The 21,361-nt window shown below is 36.1% G+C and overlaps 1 protein-coding gene across 3 annotated transcripts in view; it reads right to left on the bottom strand.

The window, feature by feature from the left end:
- The window catches only part of Fyb1 (FYN binding protein 1), a 96,005-nt gene that overhangs the window by 16,211 nt on the left and 58,433 nt on the right, over positions 1-21,361 (bottom strand). For 2 of the 3 annotated variants that reach the window (XM_090332022.1, XM_090332023.1), the window contains exons 4-14: positions 20,575-20,621; positions 19,217-19,236; positions 18,737-18,771; positions 17,788-17,908; positions 14,807-14,966; positions 13,764-13,908; positions 7,741-7,763; positions 6,483-6,552; positions 5,070-5,207; positions 3,275-3,300; positions 304-370 (exon numbers count right to left, since the gene is read on the bottom strand). In XM_090332022.1, coding sequence (XP_090188148.1) covers positions 304-370; positions 3,275-3,300; positions 5,070-5,207; positions 6,483-6,552; positions 7,741-7,763; positions 13,764-13,908; positions 14,807-14,966; positions 17,788-17,908; positions 18,737-18,771; positions 19,217-19,236; positions 20,575-20,621 — 852 coding nt within the window. The remainder of the gene's footprint in view (positions 1-303; positions 371-3,274; positions 3,301-5,069; positions 5,208-6,482; positions 6,553-7,740; positions 7,764-13,763; positions 13,909-14,806; positions 14,967-17,787; positions 17,909-18,736; positions 18,772-19,216; positions 19,237-20,574; positions 20,622-21,361) is intronic. The other variant, XM_090332024.1, reaches the window with a different exon arrangement.

The following is a 21,361-nucleotide window of genomic DNA, read 5'->3' as shown; positions in this document are numbered from 1 at the left end:
AGGAAGTTCACTGTCCAGGCAGAAACATGAGACCTATCCAAATAAATTATGAAGGGCTAGGGGTATGGCTTAAGTGGAAAAGTATTTGCACAATGTCCTAAATTCCAACAGTACTGCCAACAACAACAACAAGCCAAACAACAATAGCAACAAAAAGTCTAAGGAAAAAGAGAAAGACAAGAAAAAAATTGTATTAGAAGGAAGACAGCAAAAAGGAATGGTTGCATACATTAGGCAAGGGTCCCAGCAGGTTGTTATATTCTCATTTTTAATACTTCATTGTAATGAAAGAATTTTAATTACCTTAGCTCTGCTGGTGGAGCGGGAAAATCAGAGGCATCCACGTCATCATAAACTTCTTCTCCCATGTCTAGCAAATGATAAAATATAGTCAATTTAACTTGGTTTTTGAGACAGGGTTTCTCTCTATGTAGTTTGGTATAGTTACAAAATCATTATGTAGCTTAAATGGGCCTTGAACTCATGATCCTCCTTCTTCTGACTCCTAAGTTCTGGGATTGTACATGGTATACCCAAATTAAATTTCGATGTGAACATTTATTGGTGTTTTAACATAATGTTGATTCTTGGGCAGTAAGAAAGACTTCCTGGATTCTACATACATTTCTCTGAGAACTACTGTTTCTCCCAGGGAGAAGTTTTTTAAATCTCTAGATACAATAAATTTCTCTCAAAACCAAAAATCAAACACAATTAGTGACTTTTATTATAATGATCGATCAATATCCAGATAAAAAACAAATCATGAAGCAGAGATTTGCAATAGAGCAAAATCTAGATACATAAGGCCATACAGTATGACGCTAAAAGAAAGGACCTCTAGGATATAGAAACAAAAGCCATATAATGAGTGATTGTTGTCCTTAATGTACTATGTTATCTCTCATTTCTTTTGCTATCCCTTGGTTATCTCATATTTTTACAGTATTTCACTTTGTTTCTGATATAGTGGATATATGCGTATTTGGTTATTTGAAATTGGATAGGAAAGGTGGGAAAACAAGATGAGGGTGGGGGTTGGGGGCAGGAAAATGGGGACCAAGACATGAGAAAGGATATCAATGTATGTGAAGTAATGCACCTTCTATCTGGCGAATGTAATGTAACCGTTCTATTGATTACAATAAAAATATATGAAAAAAACAAAAAACAAATCATGAAACATGACTGGTTTTTATGAACAGTGCACAGATGTGACAAATGAATAAATGGATGGATGGATTGATAAATGGATGATGGCAACATTAGCGGATTGTAGATAAAATTTAACAGTATTTACCTTACCAGTGGAAAGTGGAGATTGAAGTTAAGATTCATTTGGGATTTGAAGTGCAGGGATAACATACATCAACCTCTCCTTCCTATGTTCTGTTTTATTTGTTGATCTATTCTTCATTAACTTTACCATTTTAGTGATATTAAGACTGTTTCACTTTCAGACCAAAAGATCACTTCCACAGATATTTCACAGATGGTAGGGAGATGAGATAGAGTTTGGGCAGAAAATCTGCTTAATGGGATTTTCATGTGTGTAGATACATTTCTTCCTTCTAGACTTCTTGTAAAATTAGAAAGAATTCTTTCTCTCTATACACAAGATGTTCCACATGAAATTAAGTTGAAATAATGAGTTTAAAAAGTTGTAAAAATTGCCGGATGCCAGTGGCTCAGCCTATAATCCTAGCTACTCAGGAGGCTGAGATCTAAGGATTGTGGCTCAAAGCCAGCCTGGGCACGAAAAGTCTGTGAGACCTTATCTCCAATTAACTACCAGAAAACCATGAGTGGTGCTATGGCTCAAGTGGTAGAGTGCTAGTCTTGAGCTGAAGAACTCAGGGACAGTGCCCAGGCCCAGAGTTCAAACTTTATGACCAACCAAAAAAAAATGCAAAAAGTCTTAATGAATGATTATCAGAAAATTAAATGCTCTCTAGGTTGCCTATGAATGGCTATATTTCTCTTTCTGTGTATAGTTTACTTAATTCCACAAGTTTTAATTTTTCTCAGCTATATGAAATATTCATAATGAATACTTTAAAAATTGTCATTTCATTCAAATACACTTGAAACACACTTGAGAACAACAGACAAAACAAACTATAAAACCCACATTACAAAAATGAATTGCTCGGGGCCGGGAGTTTGGCCTAGTGGTGGAGTGCTTGCCTAGCATGCACGAAGACTTAGGTTCAATTCCTGGGTACCACATACATAGAAAAAAGCCAGAAGTGGTGCTGAGGTTCGAGTGGTAGAGCTCTAGCCTTGAGAAAGTCCAAGGATAGGGCTCAGGCCCTGAGCTCAAGCCCAGGACTGGCAAAAAAAAAAAAAAAGAATTGCTCTCTGCTGCATCAGTTTTTAAACATTTATTGATTAGGACACAAGTACTTCATCAGATAGTGGTCAACTTAAGTTAGGGTCTTACACTTTTTCAAACTGGTAAGTGCAAAGCAAGTTCTAATGTCAGGTAATGTATCTGAAAGAATAGATGATTGCTGTGTTTACCTGATCTTTTTAATATATTTATAAAATACGAAAAAATAAACTTCTTGAAAGCCCTTGAATTATTCTTGGCGGACAAACTTTAGTTTGTTCAGATGAAATTTAAAAACAATCCTTGAAAGATCTATCTCAGCAGAGGTGAAAAGGAAGCTGGCTGAAACTACACGAAGTTTTAAAAAGCATAGCTATATTAAACATCTCCAAGTACAATCTGAACTAGATGTGTGAGAAGCGATCAGTTGGGAGGAAGGCATGCTGGACGGTGGTGTCCTTCATTTGCCAAATATTCCTAACACCATAATACTTCCCAGAAGAACAGTCTTAAAGCCACGAATCTCTAAAAAGTCTTCTCAGTTTGCTTTATTATGAGCCATGGTGAAATGAGTTGCCCAAAGAAACAGAAGACATTATTTTTTGAGTCAGGCCAGGTGCTGGGGGCTCACGCCTATAATCCTAGCTACTCAGGAGGTTGAGATCTGAGGATCGTGGTTCAAAGTCAGCCCGGGCAGGAAAGTTCTAACATTTTTATCTCCAATAAAACCAGAAGCGGTGCTGTGGCTTTGAGCACCAACCTTGAGTGTAAAAGCTCAGAGACAGTGTCCTGGCTCTGAGTTCAAGCCCCAGGACTGATTTAAAAAAAAAAAGAAAAAAGAAACACAATGCATTTCAACCATATCCAGTGCTTTCTACTACCCTACCTTTAAGAAATAAAGATGCAAGATATACATTCTGGTTTTTTTTTAAAATTGCTTACCCAGTTGTTTAGGAGGAGATGGGAAACTGGAAAGAAAACGAGAATAAAATTATAATCAAAGTAATAGTAACCTGAAAATGAATTCCTTTATGCAGGAGAGGTACAGTGGGCAATAGCCTGGAGGCATAATATGGTTAATTATCTATTAATCAGCATTCCTTTCTTATCCTCCACTTTCCATCAACTCCTAGTTTCTTCTGTCAATTTGGGTTTGGGCATGCCATTTCTTGAACCTCAATGATGACCCTCAAAAATCAAGAGTCAAGAAGTTACTGGGTTCGTTTTTCCCACAGCCATTAGGCTAATGTTTTTCAGATCTGTTCTGAAGTTTGGGCATCTTCTCAGAGCAGAGTAAGTTAAGTGGACTCCTTATTTTGGAGTCCTTGTGTCATACATATGACCAACTTTCCTCAAAATGTACATATAACCCATGACTAGGAGAATGGAGAACAGGAAAGGAATAGTGAGAGCTTATGGACAGAGTTATGTGAAACTAGGATTAAGTGGAAATTAGTTGCCACAGGAAATGACCACTGTATTTATTACTTTCTGAGTTATTTTTTTCTAACTATACACGCGTATACAAACACACAACACACCTCTGAACACAGGACAGGAATGACTGGTTAAAGTAGCGTGTGAAGGATCATTAATCCAAGTGGCTCAAAACCAGAATTAGATGGTATGTAACTGAAGTGAAAAGAACATTTTTCTTTCCAAGTAGGATTATTTTAAGTAATGTTCAAGGAGATAACACTTGGTGTTTACTTAAGATTTCCCATAGCAATGATTGACTGCTGTTTTGGTGTTTTACAAAAAGTTTAGAATTAGGAATGCTATTTGAAATGAACAACTTATAAAACCTTTTTGTTAAATGTGGTGATATTAGGAACATATAAAACAGAAAGAAATTTTTTGTGCCATTAAACATGATTCAGGTCTTTCTAACTCATGTGTATGGAATTTATGCCAAAGCGCAAATTCTGAGAAAGTCAATATCTTAGTTTTTATTTATACTAATGAGACACTGAAAATAATTTTTAGCACAGAGGCAGTGTAATTCAAATGGATTTGATGTTTCACTGTTGTGGAACAGCTAAAAGGACTGAAAGTCTTATATTCTAAAAAAATGAAAAATCATTTCCTACATTTCTAATGGAGTATTTTTTGTTCGAGAATTGGTAGTTTAAAATATACTCACAATAAAATATTATGCAGTTGCAAGTAGCACTGGAATAATGACTATAACATTTAGATGTGAAATGGAAGTTAAAAAAAAGTCCTACAAAGGCCAGGAGTTTGGTCTAGTGGTAGAGCACTTGCCTAGCATGCGTGAAGACCCAGGTTCGATTCCTCAGTACCACATACATAGAAAAAGCTGGAAGTGGTGCTATGGCTCAAGTGGTAGAGCTCTAGCCTTGAGAAAGCCCAAGGACAGTGCTCAGGCCGTGAATTCAAGCCCAGGACCAGTCAAAAAAAAAAGTCCTATAAAAGGGCAATGCTTGTGAATGAATGTATGTGTCTAACTGTGTGAGAGGAGGTATACATGTATACATGGGCTCACACAAATTCATGGAAAAATATTGAAATATATGATGTTCCTTAAATACCTGAGGTCCTCTTATGTAATTAATGCATGGGTTTAAAAATCAATCTAAGATGATTAATAGGAAAGAACATGAACATGGTTGCAGCCTAACAGCATTTGATTATTGGTTATATAATATTAGTAGCATTAAACTCAATTAATGTTAGTGTGGCTATTGTGCACTGAATTTGGTTGATTGGCTCTTACAATGAACCTTCATTATTGTCTGACTCAGAGACTTTAGGTTTCTTTCGAACACTTTTCTTTGTGTCATCTTTCCCCTTTAACTTCTTCAAAATCCCCCAGGACCACAGGCTAATCTTCTCTTCATCCTGTAGTGTGGAACTTTGGAGCATGAAGGCACTGATCAGAATGTAATGCTCAGTAGAATGGGAAAACATTGTGTGGACATTCAGATTTTTAATAATTAGAGTGCATGGATCATTTAGGCAGTAAATTACAGAATTAGACAAAATGTTGCCATTAAGCTTGAAAATCACAACGTTTGAACATTACTCTTACTAGGTGACTTTTTTTTTTTTTTTGCCAGTCCTGGGCTTGAGCTCAGGGCCTGAGCACTGTCCTTGAACTTTCTCAAGGCTAGAGCTCTACCACTTGAGCCTCAGCACCACTTCCGGCTTTTTTCTATATATGTGGTACCGAGGAATCGAACCCGGGTCTTCATGCATGCTAGGCAAGCACTTTTAACCACTAGGCCAAGCTCCCGGCCCCACTAGGTGACTTTTGTAGTTCTAGAACATGAAGGCTTTTCTTCGTTCTTAAAATGGTTTTAAGTCAGGGTTCAATTTAAAATATCAAATCAATACTGCTTGATTACAATCAAGTTAATTAGTACATTTAAATGTGAAAAGAGCAATTTTATTATTAACCTAAAAGATTGCTATTTTACAAATTATTATTACAAATATAAAGATATTTTATAACAATCTAGAAGATTAAATATTCAGTATCAGTTCTGTTATATACAACAAATAGTCTCCATGGTAGAGATAACAAAAAATAATTGTGTTGTTATATAAGAGATAGCCATGTAAGTAGCAAACACTTCAGAGACTTTTATAAACATAACTTACTGGCTGACCACTAGTGGCTGTAATCATACATACTCAGGCTTCTGAGAGCTGAGGATGGTGCTGTAAAGCCAGCAGAAAAGTCTGTGAGATTCTTCAATTAACTCAACAAAAAGAGAGAAGTAGACCTGTGGTGTAAGTGGTAGAGCACCAGCCTTAAGAAAAAAATATGCTAAGGGACAGTGCCAAGGCCTTATGTTGTACCTCAGCAATAAATAAATAAATAAATAAAATAGACCAAACTATTGATTTATAAATTACTGGAAAAAATTTGGAAAAATAGTTATAATATCTATAACTTACCCTTTCTTTCTTTCGTTTCTTTTGCTATAGTGAGATTCTTCCAATCTACCATTTCATTTGAAGTGCGCTGCAGTTACACACTTAATGTATTATTGTTAATAAACACAAAAATCATTTTGGAATGTAATTAGAAGCACCATTTTTTACTTTTTATCCTAGCTGGATATGAAAACTAAATATATTCATATACTATTTTGTAGAAAAGTAATTCATTGATCATCCTTACCCATTGTCAGCATCTTGGTCATCTATCCCATCATAAATGTCATCCTCTGGTGGTGGTGGTGGGAATCCCCCTTCATTTGAATTAAGGAGAAAAATCTTCTGTTAATTTTGTAATTCAGTCACTTAGAGGTCACAGAGTTGGATAATAACCTTCCTATTTGACTTGAGAAAACATTTTTCTTTCATAGAAATCATTTAAATAAACCCTCTATCTCTCCATTCTCAGAGAGCAGGTAAATGAATTGCTTTGAAATCATTTTGTAAAATGGTTAGAGCTGAAATTATAAAAAAGAAATTTAGGCCTATCGGTAGGTATTCTGTATTTAAGATGGCAGGAAGGGGAATAGACATAAGAGAAAGTGAGATTGAACAGTAGGCAGACTAGACATCTATCCTGGGAGCAAAGAAGTGAGGAGGTGATAAGAAAGCTTTACTTAACATTATACAGAAAATGACAGTAATCAAGATAGTGAAGAAAATCAAATGGGATGAAAAGCACATCTGTAAACATCAATGATAAATGAAATAAAGGCATAAAAGGTGACATTTTCTATATGTAGTTTCAGATTAAAACACTCACTTCATTTCTTATGTTATGCTCTTCAGGAACCTTGCTATTTAAAAGATACTTATTTTCAAGTGTTTATTCTGTACCTCCTATGAGGATTATGTACAGTGACCTTGAAATTTATTTTTTTAGTAGGAAAATTTGGGCCTTTCAAAACATTTGAATTGGGCCAGGAGTTTGGCCTAGTGGTAGAGTGTTTGTCTCGCATGCAGGAAGACCCGGGTTTGATTCCTTGGTACCACATATGTAGAAAAAAGCTGGACGTGGTTCTGTGGCTCAAGTGGTAGAGCTCTAGCCTTGAGAAAACCCAAGCACAATGCTCAGGCCCTGAGTTCAAGCCCCAGGATTGGCAAAAAAAATTAAAAAAAAATTGAATCAGTGCTGGAAAATCTGTCCATGGTCAGTGCAATCTTATAAAGTGTCATTCAAAGAAGGACATTTGTGAAAGCAAAGTAGATATTTAGGATACAATGGATTTAGGGTCAGTCTAGGATTTATAACAAACTTAGAACAAAGATGTGATTGCCCAGTCACCTGGTGAACAAGCCTAACTGGAATATAGGTCATTGATTCACAGACCCATAATCTTTCTCCACTGAATTTCCCCTCATTTTTGATAATCAAAAATATTTGTCATAATATACTCAGAAACAGGAAAGACTTGTGAAGAAATAGTGAGCAAATGGCTTACCTCCACTCCCACTGTGACTGTAGCTAGGGAAAAATAAATCAGAAATATTAAGTTAATATATGAATTACATAGCTCTCAGAAGGGCAGTACATAAAAGATGAATAACATTCTAATTAAAAGTTATCAGATGAAAGTTATCAGAATGAAAGATTTTTTTTATCACAATAGATGTACAACACCAATGCAACATAATAAACAACAACAAAAAAAACGAATCAAAGGAGTTATAGCACTACTTGCAATGCTCAAAGCAACAGTTTTAGTGTTTGCTTTTAACATTTTCCCATGAGGAAGATTTCAAATTCTACATTATTACATCATTCTGTAGCTAGACCATTAAAATGTCTCAAGTGATATAAGACAATTACCATCTCACTAAATTCAATTATCTTCCATTATCTTCTAATGACAATATTTTAATCTGAATCTGATTTCTATTATAAATAGAAATCTTCATGGGTTTTCAAAAGTATGGCATAGTTCCTGACTCTCAAAATCCAGTTTATCTATATATTTTAAAAATTTATTTTTATACTATTCTGTACTTTCATTATTTTAGTTTTTATAACAATCTGATTTATCCCCTATCTCCTGCTGCAGTGTCAGTTCTGTGAGAACAAGGGAAATTTAGATGATGAAGAACTAACTATCTCATTGTTCAATTCCTGCATTTAACAGTGAATGAAAGTTCACTTCTGGATTTTGTTAGTTAATTGGATATAAGTCTGGCTGGTACTATTTACCATAGCAAAGATATGGAACCAACCCAGATGTCCCTCAGTTGATGAGTGACAAGATGTAGTATTTATGCACCATGGAATTCTATGCTGCCATCAGAAAGAACAACATCACCACATTTGTAAGGAAGTAGAAAGACTTGGAAAAAATCATATTAAGTGAAGTAAGCCAGACTCAAAGGAACATAGGCTCTATGGTTTCCTTCATTTGTAGTAATCAGTACAAACCTTGGACTCTCCTAGCAGAGAATTACAATAGGGTAAAACCTAGATACATAAGGCCATATAGTATGACACTAAACAAAAGGACCTCCAGGATATAGAAACAAAAGCCATATAATGAGTGATTGTTGTCCTTAATGTACTATGTTTCTCTCATCTCTTTTGCTGTCCCTTGGTTATCTCATATTGTTACAGTATTTACCTTGTTATCGGATATAGTGTATATATGTTTATTTGGTTATTTGAAATAGGATAGGGAAGGGGGGAAACAAGATGAGGGGCGGGAGTGGGAACAGGGAAGATCAAAACATGAGAAAGGTTATCCATGTATGTGATGTACTGCACCTTCTATCTGGTGAATATAACGTAACTCTTCTATTAATTACAATAAAAATATATGAAGAAAAAATTATTTCCATACTATTCTGTACTTTCATTATTTCAGTTTTTATAACAATCTGATTTATCCCCTATCTCCTGCTGCAGTGTCAGTTCTACGAGAACAAGGGAAATACAGATGATGAAGAACTATCTCATTGTTCAATTCCCGCATTTTACAGGAACGAAAGCTACATTCTGAGAAATTCAGCGATCTGATCAGAATGGCCTATTATCCTTGGCTGCATCCTTCTGATCTTGGTCCTTTACATCATATGTAAGCAACAGATATCAGTTCGATGTCACAACCATCCAGGACAATTATGTAGTTGTACTGGATTTCTTAATGTTAAAAGCTAAGCAGAAAAGACTGTTCTGATAAGGATTTTCTGTGAATAAAACCACAGTGTGGCCAAAGAAGCTTTGAAAAATATGCCATACACATTGTATTTAATAAAGAGAAAATTTATTTGTGAAGAAATGGAAGTATATCTTCTTGCTTATTTCATCATTTTTCATCTGTGTTCCCTGAGGTGTCCCTCTCAGCAAGAAATCAGTATTAGAATTAGTTGCATTTCAGTTGGTTATTTCTCTGGCAAGTATGATTCCTCTTGGAGGTTCTCATACCCAACTCCATTTATTTTTAATTTTATTATTTAGTAGCCGTAGAAAAAGGTCACAATTTCCTAAGTTAGGTTATGAATATAGTACTTACTGGTTAATGCTACTCTTTTCATCATTCTCCACCATTTCCCCTCTGCCATCCTTACCCTCAAGTTCTATAGTTTGTTTTTACCTAATAGACATTAAATCACCATTTGTCCCATTTTTTGTGTGACCCCCCTCATTTCTTCCTACCCCAGCATGTCTCTGCTTCTTGGTATTCATTTTTATAAACAATTAATTTTTCAGAGGCATTTCACCTTTGAATTTCTCCCCTATGTATACAGTCCTTTAGTCAATTTTTCTGTGTATATGAATATGATTTTTTACTTGTGATCATGTATGTCTGCTTATAGATCTAACTTGTAGAGAAACAGGAGGCATTTGTCTCTCTAAGCCTGACTTACTTACATATTTTTTTTTTATTGGTTGTGGGACTTGAAATTTGGACCTGAGTGTTGTCCCTGAGCTCTTCAGCTCAAGGCTACCACCCTACTCCTTGAGCCACAGCATCACTTCCAGTTTTTCTGGTGGTTAACTGGAGGTAATATTCCCATGGAGTTTAGTGCAGGGCTGGCTTTGAACTGAAATCCTCAGATCTCAGCTTTCTGAGTAGCTAGGATCACAGGCATGAGCCACCATGCCTTGCCTGGCTAACATAACTTTTTCTACTACACCCAATATATATATATATATACTTTTGTGGTTCTGGGACTTAAACTCAGGGCACAGACTTTGACCTTCTTTGTGCTCAAGGCTAGCATTCTATCCCTTTAGCCACAGTGTCACTTTTCTGTGTAGTCTATTGGAAATAAAGAGTCTTGTAGACTTTTCTGCATGGGCTGGCTTTGAAGTATGATTCTCAGATCTCAGCCTCCCGAGTAGCTAGGATTGCAGGTGTGAACCACTGGTGCCTGGGTCACATCCAGTTCTTAAAGAACAAAGTTGTCAAGAAAAAAAATAAGTACAAAACTGTCACCCATTAATTTTGTTTGTAGAACAATTCTTCATAGATATGGTTTATCTATGGTGTAAAACATTTGACAGGTGATTTGAAAAGAAAATCATTGGGGACAGTATGTGTTTGTGGAGATAAAGGGTGGAGAGGGAGATGAAAACTTGTTGTATAAGGGAAGATTTATCCTTGCATTTTTTTGCCAGTCCTGGGTCTTGAACTCAGGGCCTGAGCACTGTCCTTGGGTTTTCTCAAGGCTAGAGCTCTACCACTTGAGCCACAACACAATTTCTAGCTTCTTCTATGCATGTAGTACTGAGGAATCCAACCCAGATCTTCGTGCATCTACCTTTAGGCCAAACTCCTGGCCCTGGTCCTTGCAATTTTTTTTTTCCCGGTCCTGGGCTTGAGCTCAGGGCGTGAGCACTGTCCTTGGACTTTCTCAAGGCTAGAGCTCTACCGCTTGAGCCTCAGCACCACTTCCGGCTTTTTTCTATATATGTGGTACCGGGTCTTCGTGCATGCTAGGCAAGCACTCTACCACTAGTCCAAACCCCCGGCCCTGGTCCTTGCAATTTTAAAACCTTATTCTGCTTTCAAATTCAAAGCACACAGCCATTTCCCTCATCACAGGGGAATTGGGAAAGAGCAGGTGGGGAATTTCAGGATGCAGGTGGTATAGGACGAAGACAGGGACAAATGGAGCCTTTTCTTATTTCTGCCAGGTGAAGCAGCTGGCTACATTTGTCATACACTCAGTCTGCTAAGAACGAGATTTGTTTTGTGATGAGAACTGTTCTGGCAGCAGCTGTTGATTTTTAAACCAAACATGTATAGAAGCATTTTCCTTCTTAATTTTCTTATTAAATATGCACCCAAGAGGGTGCATGTTAGTCAGCATTATGACACTATACTTATCATTAAGTAGAATGTCCTCTTTTCTCTGCTCCATGTTTATGAACTACAGTACCTTTCAAAGTTATGATGTATATCAATTTTTTATATTGTTTTTTCATTTTTTTCATATATTTTTTATTGTAATTAATAGAAGGGTTACATTATATTCGCCAGATAGAAGATGCATTACTTCACATACATTGATACCCTTTCTCATGTCTTGGTCCCCATTTCCCTCCCCCCCACCCCCACCCCTCATCTTGTTTCCCCCCTTCCCTATCCAATTTCAAATAGCCAAATACAAATATATCCAATATATCAGATAACACATATCAATTTTATATGATATATAAAATTGAAAAATGTAATAGCAAGAGCTCTGGGTTATGTCTACTTATTATGGTTAATGTTTTTCAAAATGTTATTTCTATTTGAGTGCCAGTAATTCATGTCTGTAATCCTAGCTACTCAAAGGTTGACATCTGAGGATCAAGCTTTAAAATCAGCCTGAGAAAGTCCTTGAGACTTTTATGTCAAATTAACTAGCAGAAGCCAGAAGTGGAGCTGTGGCTCAAGCTAGAGCACTGGCAAAAACATTAAAGGAATATATCCAGGTCCTGAGTGTAAATCATAGAATACACCTATGCACGCACACACACACACACACACACACACACACACATACTCAGAAAGAAACAATTTCGTTTTGTAAGTTTATTGTTTCTTGCACACATGCCAGTACATGTATGTATTTATTAATGCAAGTGGAGCTCTTTAAGCCTTCCCAAAGAAATGAGTTAAAATATAAAGCATATTAAAGTGAAATCAAGACATTGGTAATATATTTGACATGTTGATGTACAGAAAATTATGTAAAGTATAGAATATGACTGCATAGAATTTCATTGAACTCTTAACTGGAATTTACTAACTCTTAAGGTCAATAAGTAGCTATTACTAAAGCTAGCTAAGGAACTTCAGACTCAGGTACATGCATTAAATATTTTGATATACATTTGTTCATCTTTAGAAGATGATAAGAAAGCATAGCAGGATTTTATGCACTTTTAAAAAAGATAAAATTGCCAGGAAGAATGCATTAAGCTTAACTGATGACATAAGGTAAAAGATCATAAGAGAGAAATTTAATTATTCATATGCTTTATAAGAAGCATAATGTATTTTAAACTTTAAGTACATTACTAGCTTGGTGGCTTTGCATTTGCAAATGGTTGGTAATTTTAGGATTCTTCTTTGATATTTGCATCATCAAGTATTCAGTCATAATTTTAAGCAAAAAGATTTCATGATTGAGGTCACAATGGGGATTTCTAAGTTTTATAAAGCAGGTATTGAAAAGTGAGGTTCTTAACAAAGTTGGACATTTTTTTTCCCACCTCCATTTCTTCTACTAGTGAAAATTATGCCCTAAACTACAAAGAGATTATGGGAGGAAGAGAGAAGAAAATGACTGGAAATGTGTAAAGGAGGGGAAAAAAGTGAAAATGAAGATCTCAGCTAGGCCAGAGAGACAGAGGAAGAGGCATAGAGCAAAAGGAAGCTGAAGAAATGGAAGAAGAAAAGTTGTTATGGCTTGAATTTGAACAGTGCCCCCCCCAAATCAGGGAGACATTGTTAAAAGAGTTCTTAGGGTTGTGGCAGTAGGAGACAGTAGATTTTTATGTCTATGTAGTCAGCCTAATTTTAATTATGTTCTAAAATCTAAGTGTCAGTGATTGTAAATAGAGATTCCCTTCTTGAATACTTGTTTGTTAAACATGTCATTTGAAATACAATGTAAAATTCAATGTTAATAAATTCTTTAAATAAAAAAATAATAACACATTTGACATGGTCTAGCTAATGGCCTGTTAGAACATTTGATTTATGAAAGTCAAATAATAGAATAGGGAGTTTCAAATGACCTTTCATCCATCTTGAAGTTATTGGAAGTGATGATTTATTGTGGTTTAAAATTGCATTTTGTTCAGGATTTTCTGAGTAGTAAGGAAACTGTATTTTATTTTATCTTATACCTATTTAATTTTCTCGTTGTAGTAATGGACCTATTGGAGTCATTCATTAAGCGAAATGGGAATATGGAAGGTAAAGTGTAATATGTCAGGACATTTAGGCAGTGGGGTCCATCATACAGAATGTAGGATAAGTACCTGCTAGTAGCATCCTGGTCTGCCACATCATCATATACTTCCTGGTCATCTTCAGTAGGTCTTGATGAAAGAGGACCTAGAGAGTTCTTTTTCCGTTTTAGAGAATCATAATCAATCTCCACTGCTGTTGTTTTAATGTAACCATCTATCAAAAAAAGGGAAAAGACTGACATGCAGACCATTGTAACTTAACTATTTTATTTAATTTTTTATTTAATTTTTGTGGGCCATGGGGCTTGAACACAGACTGGGCTGTCCTTGAACTCTTCAGCTCAAGGCTACCGCACTACCCTGGGCCTGGGCATTGTTCCTGAGCTTTTCAGATCAAGGCTACCACCCTATCCTTGAGCTAAGCCCCACTTACAGCTTTCTAGAGGTTAGTTGGAGATAAGTCTCAGATCCTTTTGTACCTGGGCTAGCTTTGAACCTTGATCCTCAGATCTCAGCCTCTCGTGTGAGATCTGTGCAGGACTTGTAACTTAACTATTTTAATGTTGTGACTAAAATATCAATTGTGCACATGGCTTTTTCCCTCTTTACTCAAAGGAAGAAAACTTGCCTAGGTGCCCAAGGCTCTTGGTTTAATCTAAAGTAACACACACACATACACACACACACACACACACACACACACACACACACACACTCTAGGGTGTCAGTTTAGTACACATTAGAAAAGATTTCTATTTATTTGCTTGCAATTCTGATATATAGACTGCCTTGTGGTCTCTATATTTTGCTGTTCTATGTCGAAGGTTTATACTTTAGGATGAGCTTATTGTCTATTTTATAGATTCAAAAGTGATTCGTATAAACTTTTATTTTCTTTTAATACAAATAAAGAATTTAGTGACCTTTGATCATTTCTGGAGGAATATTTAACTTTCTATTGCCTTGCATGCAAAAATACAGATGAGAAAAAGAAAGAACTATCCTTGTCGTTTTAGATTTTCCTGTCTCTATCTACCCATGAACACATTCTTCCACTTTTGTAAGAGTATTTAAAAGAAAACCTTTTGAGTATCTAGGCAAATTAGACTCACATGACCCTCTTGCTGTTCTGCCCAGCCACTTTCCTTCAGGGTTGTCTGTGATACGGATTATTTCAATTTCCTCTCCTTGCTTGAAGCTTAGTTCATTCTTTCCTCCTTTGACATCACAGCAGGCCTTTGCTTGATGGATGACTTGAATAGGGCCTGTTAGCTACAATGTAAAAAACCAAACGAAACCAAAACAACAACAAAACAAAAACAGGCTTATGCATTGTTCAGGAAACGTATGAGGAGTATAATTTTGAGAGATTAAAAAAAAACTTTACAACTTGATAGCCTGTGCATATCCAACATGTATAGGTTTCAACGAGGAATTGACGATGTCATTCCTAAAGAATATTTTTCTAGGGAGTACTAAGACAAAGTCAGAGACTCCACACAGGATTAGGAAAGAACAGGCAGAGGTCTATTGAGCTTAAGAACTCTGCATGAAAACAACAAAGGCAGCCTATATTCTTACTGTACAATCCATCCTGAGTGCTATGTGTTTTTGTGGGATATGTGGAGGGATATGTAGATGGAGATTCTCCTTTGAATTACACACTCATAAATTCATTTCTCAATTCATTTTTTTCAGTATTGGGGTTTTGACCTCAGTCTTTCCCACTTGCTAGTCTGGTGTGATACCTCTGGGCCATACCTCCAACCCAGCTTTTCACTTCCTGCCTAGTCTAAAGCCTGAGCTATGATCTACCTACTTAGGCTTACTATTGTGAGTGCCCCAGGGATGGGGCACCAGTCTAGCTAGCTTCCCTTCTGAATGGGCTGGCTTTGCTCTGCAAGTCTTGGTCTTGGCTTTACCCGTGACTGGGTGTGACAGGCACATGTCATTGTACTATGAGTTAGGAAGGAACTTTCCTCATGAACATTTCTGCCTGGGTTGACTTGAAACCTTATTCATCTCTTTCCCAATCTCCCAAGTAGCCAGAATTACTAGAGCAGTCTACCAGCATGTGGCTTGTAGCTCAAAACAGCAAAAGGGAAGGTAGATGATGCTGGTGGTATTTTGTACTGGTAGAAAAAGCAATTTCTTTCCTCAATAGTATGGTGGTTTCTTAACAGAAAGGATAATCTAGTGTAGACTATGAATCTTAAAAATTCTATTTCCCAGCTCCAAAATGAGGTGTTCAACGTAATTCTTGGATTTTTCTTTGCCAGTCCTGGGCTTGAGCACTGTCCTTGGACTTTCTCAATGCTAGAGCTTTACCAATTGGCACCACTTCCGGCTTTTTTCTATGTATGTGATACCGAGGAATTGAACCTGGGTCTTTGTGCATGCTAGGCAAGCACTCTATCTTTTTCATGAATTTATGATATTATGAATTATAAGACATACTATATACCACTGGGAACTTTTCAAAAAGCTTGTCATAATATTAATAGTGTTCAATTGTCACTTAATTTTTTTTTGCTAGTCCTGGGGCTTGAACTCAGGGCCCGGGGACTGTCCTTGGGCTTTCTCAAGGATAGAGCTCTACCACTTGAGCCAAGAACTGCTTCTGACTTTTTCTGTGTATGTGGTACTAAGGAATCAAACCAAGGGCTTTGTGCATGCTATGCAGGCACTCTACCGCTAGTTATCTGTTGATATCTTGTCAAAGCAATACAGTTGGACAAACTTCTGAATTTTTTCTAGTGATTTGAGTTCTACACATTTTTCTTAATAAAAATACAATTTGAGTGAAAAAGTAAAACAACGCAAAATTTACTTCTCCCAAAGATACAAAGATTGACCTCACAATTCCTTAAAAATTATAAACAATTTCTCAAGTATGTTATGTAGATTTTATTTACATAATTCATTTTTCACTTAAAATATAAACTTTGGAGCTGGACACGGTGGCACACACCTGTAATCCTAGCTACTCAGGAGGCTGAGATCTGAGGATCAAGGTTCAAAGCCATTCCAGGCACAAAAGGACCTAAGACTCTTACCTCCAATTAACCTCCAGAAAATGAGAAGTAGGACTTGGCTCAAGGTTAGGGTGATAGCCTTGAGCTGAAGAGCTCAGGGACAGCCTCCAGTCTGAGGTCAAGCTCCATGACCCTCCAAAAAATATGTATATATACACTTTGGAATAAGAATCTAAGTTTCAGCAAAGTGAAGTGATAAACACAAGATTATATCACTCCTTTGAGGGGCTGGCATTTGAATTTACATCTACCCAACTGACTCTCTGGATATTTTCCCAGCATCTGCTGCTGAATTTCCGATTTAGTATAATAAATCTACTGACAGGACAGACACAAATCACATTCTTACAATTCCTGTGGAGGAATATTTAAAGAAAACATGCTATGAATTCTTTTTAAAGTGAAGACAAGGTTTTTAAAATTTAGACAATCACCCTAAGTGTATCTGAGATGCTAGACATCTAAGATTGGCTATGTCATCAAGGATGGTGAAGCTAGGAGGGTCTTGTCTGTGAGTGGAGACTTTAGCTGTAGTAATATGGGAAGTCACACAGTTATGGAGATCAAGGCAGACAAGAGTTCAACTCTGAGATTTATAAAAGGGATGGAAAGCAGCAGGTATCAGGAGCCAATAAAGGCAAAAATGTAGGTCATTTTCAGATACCAGCAACTGAAGCAACTCAAAGAAATATTAAGCTAAGATAGTTTTGTTCTTTCAGGAGACACTGTTTCAGAAATTACATGCCATCAGGCCTACTATCCTCATGTGTGATCCTAAACTCTTGGCATAAATAGGCCAACAGAAAATCTATAACTGGGTAAACCAAGTTGAATTTCATTTAGTAAACCTAAAGTTTCCTGGATACCCAGTAACTACACACCCTCAAAATATGTTTTAGTTGGATTTTATTTTATGTGTGTTGTGCACATACATTTTAGTACAAGAAAAAGTAGCATAGGTCCTGTTTCAAAAAGTTTGGCTAAATACTTAAGTATATGTCTTCAAGAATGCTGCCATTTTTGTGTGAAAGTTTACCTATTAGCAAGGAAGCTCTTACTTTAAATTTCTTCTTTAACTCTTGCTCTTTCTTTTCTTTCTCTTTCTGCTCCTTCCTCTCCAGTTCTAATCGTTTCTTTTCTTCCTTCTCTCGTTTCTTGTCCCGTTCTTTGGAAGTTTCTCTGTGAACACAAAGTGTCAGGGGTTTCTGTACGTGCAAGTGTGGATGAATGGATCAGGTCCCCACAAAAGTGAAGTTAAAAGCCAAGGGATTTCAAATCCTAGGTGTGTGAGATTATTTTTAAAGCTAAAAGAAGGCAACCACTAAGGATACCTTTCAGGGACACCCCTAAGAAGTTCCCCCTTTCAACTTGTGCCAATAAATGAAAGTCACTGTCCAGAAAACATCCATCATTGCTGTACATTGGTGTGAATAAGGTATCTTCCTTTCACTGGCACATATGAACATGCATTTACAGGAACTCATGCAAATTTTCATTCCAAACCTTTAGCTAGTAATGTTTGAAGAAGAATTAGGTAGATATCTAAGCTCAACATATAATTTAAGAATACTAATTTCTACTTTTACCTACTTTCTAAGGAATTTCTTAGTCCATCTAGAATCCTGCCTTTTTGGAGCCATTTTTTTCCCCCACATTGTCGAGGAAGCTGGAACTTGGCATCTGAATGGTATGTTAAACTGCATCTCATAGTGCCCTGTGCCCAGGTGAAGATCATAGAACCAATAAATAAATTTATGTGCTCAGGGCATACTAAGAACAAGAAATATCGATTTCTGTGTCTGATCCCATCTGGAGTTGCTCTACTACTCTTTCCTTCTAGAATCCGCAGAGATAAAATGACACAGGTCTCCTATATTTCGATAAAGGATTGTCATTACATGCCAATCATATGAACAGAAGTTTTTCCTTTATATCACCACTTCCTCTTACAAAATCTTATGTTAATTTTATAAGATAAATTTTCTGGTTAAAAAATAGAATTCATACATGTCTTCATATGTTTCTCCTTCACTCTCTTGTTCCTGTCAAGAAAAACATCGAGAATGATTAGATTTCAATGTTTTGAAAGGTAACAAAGACATATTCATTATATTGATAAAATATTTTGTTAAATAGTATTTGTGAACTTGTAATAGTTTACATATAAGTAAGATTGGTTTGTTTTATTTTGTGAGACAGATAAACTAAGAAAGCAGGTACAAAGGACTTTGTATCTTTCATGTCGTGTCATTCAGACATATCAAGACATGAGCTCAACGTTGATTAATGAGTCAGGGTACAGATTGTGCCTTATGTCTCAAGCAAGTTCTATAAAATAAGATCATAATTACCAAAAATGTCACCAATACTTGTAAAATGTTTCAGTTGTTTGGTTTATATCCATAGAAAATAAATCACAAATAATCATTCAATATTCTTAAACTTAGCCATACAATTCAAAAGGAGAAACAAAAAAAAAAATCTGACCTCTTCTAGGATTCCAGTACCTAAAGAATTAAAAAAGAACAAACTTAATAGACTGCAATTAAGAAACACTTTAATGTGTGATTATTAAATATGATATTATTCAAAACAGCGGAAAACCCCATGTCTTATCATTGTTAAGACATCTTATAGCGCCCCAAAGATGGAGAGGTAGAAAGTAGAATATGTGCTTTAGATCCTTATTGTGGCTCTTTTGAGGTTACAAACCTCTTGATAAATTTTTATGAAATAATTCAAAAAGTTCCAAAAAATTAACACACCAGTTCTTTACCTTATATATAATAAGGCAAGTACATTTGATTCTATGGGATTTTATGGAATGAAGTATTACCAGAAAATCAAAAGTAGTACATACATTTTGATTTGTTCTTTTAGATTTTTTTTCTTTGGTTGGTCATGGGGATTGAACTCTGGGATGGGTGCTGTTCCTGAGCTCTTCAGCCCAAGGCTACTGCCCTACCCCTGGGCCTGGACATTGTCCTTGAGCTCTTTAGCTCAAAGCTACCACATTTCCCCTTGAGCCACAGACCCACTTCCAGTTTTATAACAGTTAATTGGAGATAAGAGTCTCACGTTCCTTGGGCTGGCTTTGAACCATGATCCTCAGATCTCAGCCTCCTGAGTAGCTAGGATTACAGATGTGAGCCGCTGTGCTTGGCTAGATTTGCTTTTGTATAAGAGACAAATCTAATTAGAGTTTTAAAATAAAATGCTCTAGAGTTTATTGTAATACTAATTGTACCAGATACCAAGACATTCTTTCTTAACAGCAATAATATATGAAGAGCAATTTTAATTAAAAAACAACGTACTGTTGGTATAATGATAACAAGAGGACAATTGAACAGACTAAGGAACTCAATAACACATCAAATGTATATACACCACTCATACACCATACACACTCACATATAGAAACTATATGGTACAAGAGCGGCACTGAAAATTAGTGAAAAATGATTAATTAAAACCTGGCTCCATATACAAGGGAACAAATCTAGATTCCTATGATGCTGTCAGTGGGTACTGAAAAAAACTCAAAGGCATAAATACAAGGGATAAAGTTCATAGAAAATAATATGAGAAAACAAAAAGAAATAGAGTAACCCATAACATAATGTTAATGAAATTTTATCTATATATGCATATATATGCACAGTAAATTGATGAGAATATTAACCTATGTTAAGGGAGAAAAAGTGAGGCAGCAAGTCATGGAGAGTCAAAGGAATAAAAGAAAGGTATTGAATGGTCCAATGATATTGTATCCTTAATGACACTATGAGAGTGATTGATTTAAAGTTCTATACCAGAAATTAAAAAAAAAGATTACCCCTTACCATCGAAGTGCGTAATGCCATCTTGATTTTCCTCATTTACAGGGCTTCTAAGACAAAAAAAGAAAAAGTGAAATTGAAACAAGTAGAGATTCACCATAAAATGAAGAAGAGAAAATGAAAACACATTATTGTTTGAACTCCCCTTCCCTCCCCTCTCCTCCTGCCCCTCTTCTCCCTTCCTCTCTCCTCTCCTTCCCCTCTGTTTTTTCCTCTTTATTTTTTATTGTAATGTATAGAAGGGTTACAGTTTCATTTGCCAGATAGTAGGTGCATTAATTCTCACACATTGATACCCCTTCTCATGTTTGTCCCTATTTCCCTCTCCCCAGCCCCTCCCAGTCACCTTGTTTTCCCTCTTCTCCTTCCTACTTCTTTTTTAAAATATATTTTTATTGTAATTAATAGAAGGGTTACATTATGGTGCACTACTTAACAAACATTGCTACCCCTTCTCATATTTTTGTCCCCATTTCCCTCCCCGATCCCCTACCTTTCCTATTTCAAATAAATGTATATATAATATACCAGGTAACAAAGTCAGATACAGTAACAATATGAGATTAACCAAAGGGCAAAAAAAGAGGAGAGAAATAACATAGTACATTAAAATCAACAAGCACACAAGATAAAGCTCTTGTTTCCATATCCTGGAAGTCCTTTCATTTAGCCTCATCCTATATACCTTATGTATCTAGGTTTTGCACTACTATAATCCTCTGCTAGGAGAGACTTCAACTGCTCTTGCTAGCCAAATACTCAGACCCCATAAATCTTTAAGGATTTTTCA

The sequence above is a fragment of the Megascapheus bottae genome, chromosome 4 (assembly GCF_031878675.1).
Source record: "Megascapheus bottae isolate mThoBot1 chromosome 4, mThoBot2.hap1, whole genome shotgun sequence".
In the NCBI taxonomy this organism is placed as follows: Eukaryota; Metazoa; Chordata; class Mammalia; order Rodentia; family Geomyidae; genus Megascapheus; species Megascapheus bottae.
Note: the sequence above shows the minus strand (reverse complement) of the source record. Positions and strands in the feature narration are given on the sequence as shown.